Below are 6,643 nucleotides of genomic sequence, written 5' to 3' on the forward strand. Positions count from 1 at the left end.
GTCCCTCTCCCCGCTCGCACCGCTAGCTTGTCTTCTCCCGCGCGCCGATCGTCCTCATCCCGTATCGATCACATCGACCGATCGTTTCCTCGCTCTCTCTCCACGCATCACGGTAGCCCCTCCCTTGCATCTAACACTATATCTTTCGCGCTCGCTCCGGCAGTCGAGCTGCTTTGACTCACCCGTCGCTCCTTGGCGAGGCGAGAGACATCCAGGAGGGGGAAGGCGATGAGCTTCCCTTACAATGTCTCTCACGAACCCTAAATCCCTTTCTTCCAACCTTTCCTCCGCTCTCCCGCGCTTTCCCTCGCACCGCCCCCTCCTCCGCTGCCGCGCCGCTGCGGACGCCTCCTCTGACTGGTTCCGACCTCGCGGCGCCCCCCGCGATGGAGGATGCATGGCGGCCCGTGACCCTGGGAGTCGGGTCAATGCGAAGGAGGAAAGCAACGGCCAGAGCAACAGCGGCAAGAATAAGAAGAGGTGGTGGTGGTGGTCTCGGGACCGAGAGAGCTACTTGGCTGACGATTCCGACTCCCTGCCTCTTCCGATGACCTATCCAAACTCCTCTCCGGTGTCCCCGGAGGAGATCGACCGACGGCTCCAGTGTGACCCCGACATCGAGATTTTAGAATGTTGTTGTTTGTGCGTGTGTTTAGGTCTGTAGTTGAATGCTAGAGCCTCACTGGTGCTCGGTGTTTTGCTTTGATAGGATTGCAAGGAAGTGGTGTACGAGTGGACGGGAAAGTGTAGGAGTTGTCAAGGGACGGGCTTTGTCAGCTACTACAACAAGAAGGGGCGCGAGACGATCTGCAAGTGCGTTCCTTGCCTTGGAATAGGTTCGATAGCTAATTACTCTCTTAGATTGTTTTTATTTCCCTTTAGAACCGAATGCATTTTTTCCCACATGGATCGCTTGGATCTCTCCCCCCTCTTCGTTTCTCTGACCTTAAATCGCTTGCATCCATTTTGCGTCTGTTTTTGGCGGATTTCTTGGGGGTGTATTTGGGCGTAGGGTTGCGCCAGTTGTGTGGTTCCTGAGAGGATCTTCTTTTTTGTTCTTATTGTTTTTCGTTTCTCGATGGGGTGACGTTAGATGATGTTTTCCATTTGCAGGTGATCCTTTGGAGTCGGATCGATGGTGTTATTCCGGAGTGTGGCGGCGCTCTCGAAGCTCCGGTCTCGTCTGGTGAGTTGCTTGTTGGAGATTTCGTCGATGTTATTTTTGCAATTGGTCGTTTTGTGATTTGGCCATCGTAGTTGAATTTGTGCCCTTTTTTTATCTTTGCTTCCAAGCACAGCAGTCGAGCTCATTGGGTTCGATACGATGGTTGCAAGTCCAGAGCGCGCCGGATCTTGTGAGTTTTTCTTCTTCTTTGGATTAATTTGGTGATTTGACCCTGCTACTCGATTGTTAAGTGATTGTATGGGAATTTGATATGAGAGTTTTTTGCTCTTTCAAATATTCTTTTGATGCACACTTTCATATGTGCTACAGAATGAATGAACAAGTTGATGCATGTAAAAGGCTTGTTTGGGTTTCCAATTCCATAATTTTGAGAAATTTTTCGTTTTTGTCAGAGATACGGGAATTAGATTTGTAATCGCTAAAATATTTGGGAATTCTAATCCCTTATCTGCATTACTTGTTTGCTCATATTGAGTCCATAATCAAATGCTCATGCTAGAAAATACAAAACCAATTTAGTAAAACTTCATTTCCCTATTCCTTTAAAGATTAGAATTGAGATTTAAATTCTTGGGAATTTATTTCTATCATTAAACTTGATTTTTGTTGTTTAGGAATTGTTCCACTAAAGTTAGGGTTTCTGCTTACCAGGTGAAGTAAGCTAATTTCTAGAATAACACTCAGCATCTTCACAAAACATGAGCCTGACCGACAACCATGTCAAACCATTTTAGTGAATTTCAGCTATTCCTGTCATGAATTGCATACAGTGAGAGAAGTAACTCATTAGCTTCATTAGCCTAACCACTTGTCTAAAATGCTGAAGTCAACTTAATAGTAACTCAACCATATAAGTTTATGAATCCCTATGTTATCCCACAATTCCCCTATGGGACAAAACTAGAGTGTCAAATCTCCCTCACTTAAAGGGTGCCATTAAGGATCCAAGTCCAACTCAGCCAGAATCAGCCCAATTTGGTAGCATGTGAGGACCAATGGTGGCTTTGCCATCCTTTCCAACATATTACCAAACCTAGGATTAAATATACTCTAATATCAATTGTCACAACCTACGTGTATGAGAGAACTCAATGATTTGTTGGGCTCCACCATTAACCTAGCATGTGAGGACCAATGCTTGCTATTGACCCTTGCTGAATGTTCCTGTTATACCATGCATTTCCCATGTTCATTTTCATTTTGAGTACCATTGCAATTTCACTTTTTTGTTTAGATTGGTTGGTAGTAAAGCACTTGTTTCGTTTATTTTGCTTGTAACATTGACTTCCTTTCTCTTCTTGTAAAATAATTTTTTCATTCTTCGATGGTCTCTTTGCAGGATCTTCAGTCTCAGCTGAAAGAACTGATACCAGAGCAGCAGGTTTCTTATTTTCCCTTAAGTAGGAATTTTCTTGTATATATTTGATACGGTCAACATATTCTTATATCATTCTTTAACTTACAAATATAGGTTTTTTTTTGTCTTATTATCTATCTTTTATAAATTGGTTGTTAGATATTTCTGTATGTCTTTTGTAGTTCAACTATTATGTCTATACTATGTCCTAGCAAAGATTTGCTTCTAGAACAGTTATTAAATATTGTAGAAAAATTTAGGGAAATAATCTGTTAGATTGTAAAAACATGATAATCATTTAATTCGAATCTCTTCAAATGATCAAGCATCTTCATGTCACTATTTCTGCTTCTTATGGTTTAAATTCATAAATAAAACTGGACTTCCTCATATATATAAATGTTCCGATCAAATAATAAATTAACTATACAGTTTTGAACTGATGGAAACATGAATTGAAGAGCTACTGTTATTAGACGTGGTTAGCATGATTGTGGAGCTTAAAGGTAAAAGGTTTACATGAAATAAATAACACATGCTATGAAAAATTTTGTTTGGAGAGTGTGGCTTCTAATGTTTTTGTAGAAATTCTATTCTCTATCTTCTCTCTTTCTCTCTTCCAGGAACGTTTGAAGAAGTTGAAATCAGAGCATGGGAAAGTTCAACTTGGAAATATAACAGCTGATATGGTATATATGTACTCTTGTAAACTCTATATAAATATTGCACCACAACAATTCGACAACGATATCCTGTTTCCATGTTCATTTATTAATTACTAGATTAACTTCTACTTGGACAGGTTATTGGAGGAATGAGAGGAATGACAGGACTGCTATGGGAAACCTCATTACTTGATCCTGATGAGGTCCATTCTTTTTCTATAGAGTTATTTTAGAATTTTATTTTTAAACTCATAGGTTTCTTACTGACTTTTTATTCCATGAGTATTTGTCTGAAGAATTACAACGGTCGTTGAATTTTCAGGGAATAAGATTTAGAGGCCTTTCAATCCCTGAATGTCAAAAGTTACTGCCTGGTGCAAAAGATGGTGGGGAACCATTCCTGAGGAGAGAAGAAAAATTTGTCATATGTAAGCAGGAGAAACTTTTAGTTGTCTAGAAACTTTTTATTGTGTTTAAACTGCATAGTATGTTTTTTGGTAGTTCTTTTAGTTATACTTCTCATTTCATTGCAAAACAGAACTTGCCTAGATTCTATTACCTATGCAACCATTCATGGCTCTTAGTTGTTGGCCCCATAAAGAAGTTTCATTATGCTTTGACACCACACCATGATGTCTTTTGGTCTTCAAAGATACTTCATCTTCAACAATTGGAAAGACCTATAATATTGAAAGAAAGTGTCAAGAACTAAATAGAATTGACTTGCTCTAGGTAAAGTTTTCTTGTTCTATGTGGGTATAATTTATAGATAAAGAAACAATAGTTTACTGATTAGTATAGTGAAGTGTTCAGAATATTGTGATCATTGCTTCGGCTTCCGATTAGCCATCTTTTTGTGATCTTTTTTACGTTTTCTTTTGCTCATGCAATAGTTTTCTTAATCTTATACTTCTTGGTACTTGTGAATTCTCTATCTTTTTCAGTAGAAGCTGATAAATATTACTTTAAACAGGCCAAATCATTCTGAGAAGATCTTTTCCTCAATGGAAATGATTATGACACTTGCGTTAGAAGAGAGTGAAGATATTTCCTCGGAGCTACTTTTATGCCTTATAAATAGTGTAAAAAGTGACAACAAAGTAAATTCCTGTCTCCTGAAAATTACTGGTCTGAATGACTAAACATTTTTCTAACTTAGCTAAATTTTAATCTCAGGATATCTCACCTGTTGTACATAGACTGGGTGAAAAAGTGATCAGCAATTGTTCCGGGAAGTTAAAACCTTATTTGTCAGAGTTATCCCAATCAGGTGGCATTATTTTAAGCGAGTACAGTAAAGTTGTAGCCTCTATATGCCTTCAGAATGTGGATAGCTTGGAGCAAAACATTAATGCCTCCGATGAAATTTGTGTTATGAACTTGTATAAGTTGTATGTTATGGACCTGCTGTAAGAATGGTTATTGTGTAAATATAAGTTATATGTTTTGTATGTGATTTAGTAAATTTTGTAGCCAATGGTTTTGTATTTACAAAATATATTATTTCTTATTTACTGCTAAAAAAATTAAAAGACAACGCTTTTAAAAACGTTACAAAACCCAAGCAATTTGTAACAAAATTACAACGCTTTTTAACCGTTGCAAAATGTGTTGTCATATCTATTAAAACAACGTTTTTAAAGCGTCGTAAAAAATGTTGTAATATTTACAACGCTTTTTCTGCGTTGCGAAGGTGTTGTCGATGTTAACAAAGACAACGCTTAAAAAGCGTTGTCGATGGAGACTCTTTTACAACAGGGCCTCTTACAACGCTTTTTAACCCACAAAGACAACGCGTTTTCCGCGTTGTCTATTAACATTTTTCTAGTAGTGATGGTACTCCGTTTTACCCGTTTTTGCTCCATTTTTCACCCTGAAACATATAAAATCACGAGCAGATCTCCGAACTAGGAAATGCAAGATATGTGCCTAAATGCATAAATATGGGATGCAATGCACACAAGAATTAAGCAATAAACCCAGAAAGATGTGCAAATAAAGCATAATTACATGTATATACTCCTACGCACATCAGTATTCAGTTTTAGATCCACTCAAACACATATGGAATGTGCACTCAAATAGTGAATTGCTATTTATCGAATAAATAGTATAACCGTAAGACGATTGCCTTAGAGCACCCCTCAAATTAACAGACTCCCACTTGGCCTAAGGCCAATCGCTCTAGTATCCAATACCAAGCACCTTTATTTATTCCTCAAAACTACTTTGAGGTAGAGGTTAAAGGATCCGTAAGGTTCCTTTCGATGGGATTCTTCTCGAATTGTATTTCTCTTCTACAAATGAACTTTTATCTATCGATTTCGCCGAAGTACGTGTTTGGATCAACGGCAAGACCTAGGTTCCATTGCTTGCGCGATTGCTCCATTGTTGTCGCAGTAAGCAAGTAACACTTCAACAATGGTTGGAATCATTCTATGTTCAGTGATGAACTTCCTGATCCAAACCGCTTCATTTGCTGCTTCACAAGCTGCAATGTTGTCTTATTTGAAACACTTTCAACTTATTGCGTCATAATTTAAAGTGTATTCGTACCTAGATCGGGACTTGGAATCATCCTTGTCTGTCTGGTAGCTGGTATCCGTATACCCGCTTGTGACCATATCACTTTCTCCTTGTACTAAAATAAATCATTATTTTCTTGCAAGTACTTTAATAATTATTTTTGACAGTCGCCCAATGATCTATTCCTAGATCTGATCAGTATCTGCTCGTAACACTTAGAGCATATGATACGTCGGGCCTCATACACATCATAGCATACATGATTGATCCTTTTGCCGAAGCATATGTTGGGTTGCAAGGGTGCAAACATAGTTCCACATCTAAAACACATGGAAAATATCATGGGTTTAAAAGGATGAAAAGTATCTCCATTGGTATGAGACCTTTTGGGGAGAGCCCAAGAACAAAACCATGAGGGCTTAGGCCCAAAGTGGACAATATCATGTCATTGTGGAGATGTGGACATTCTTTAGACCCTACAATTGGTATCAGAGCGATGTCGCTCTTCACCGGACTAACCGCTGGATGAGCTATGATCCAGATCTAACCATGTGGGGACCCTCGGGGGAAAAACAAAGGAAGTAGGGGAGGCTCGGACCATAAGGGACATGGCAGCTAGACCATGAGGACATAGCAGCCGAACCATGAGAAATGGCAGCCGGACCATGAGAAATGGTAAGGGAGCTTCTAGTGGTCCTTTGTTTGAGGGGGGGATTGTTGGGTTGCAAGGGTGCAAACATAGTCCCACATCAAAAACACATGGAAAAGATCATGGGTTTAAAAGGATGAAAGATCTCCATTGGTATGAGGCCTTTTGGGGAGAGCCCAAGAACAAAACCATGAGGGCTTAGGTCCAAAGTGGACAATATCATGACATTGTGGAGATGTGGACATTCTTTAGACCCTACA

At 39.4% G+C, this 6,643-nt stretch overlaps 2 protein-coding genes across 2 annotated transcripts; both read left to right on the forward strand.

The window, feature by feature from the left end:
- The first annotated feature begins 244 nt into the window (after positions 1 to 244).
- On the forward strand, positions 245 to 1,190 carry LOC141816315 (protein disulfide-isomerase SCO2-like). Its single transcript, XM_074704119.1, has 3 exons — positions 245 to 646; positions 710 to 836; positions 1,114 to 1,190. Exons 1-3 carry the CDS (start codon positions 245 to 247, stop codon positions 1,188 to 1,190), a joined length of 606 nt encoding a protein of 201 aa, XP_074560220.1.
- Positions 1,191 to 1,213: 23 nt separating this feature from the next.
- LOC141816316 (citrate synthase, mitochondrial-like) lies at positions 1,214 to 3,665 on the forward strand. Its single transcript, XM_074704120.1, has 6 exons — positions 1,214 to 1,231; positions 1,299 to 1,355; positions 2,526 to 2,567; positions 3,167 to 3,232; positions 3,346 to 3,411; positions 3,531 to 3,665. The coding sequence occupies exons 1-6, from the start codon at positions 1,214 to 1,216 to the stop codon at positions 3,663 to 3,665; spliced, it is 384 nt and encodes a 127-aa protein (XP_074560221.1).
- Positions 3,666 to 6,643: the final 2,978 nt, after the last annotated feature.

The sequence above is a fragment of the Curcuma longa genome, unplaced genomic scaffold (genome assembly GCF_044706935.1).
Source record: "Curcuma longa cultivar G26 ecotype Majalengka, Jawa Barat unplaced genomic scaffold, ITB_CL_G26_1.1 contig_16015, whole genome shotgun sequence".
NCBI lineage: Eukaryota > Viridiplantae > Streptophyta > Magnoliopsida > Zingiberales > Zingiberaceae > Curcuma > Curcuma longa.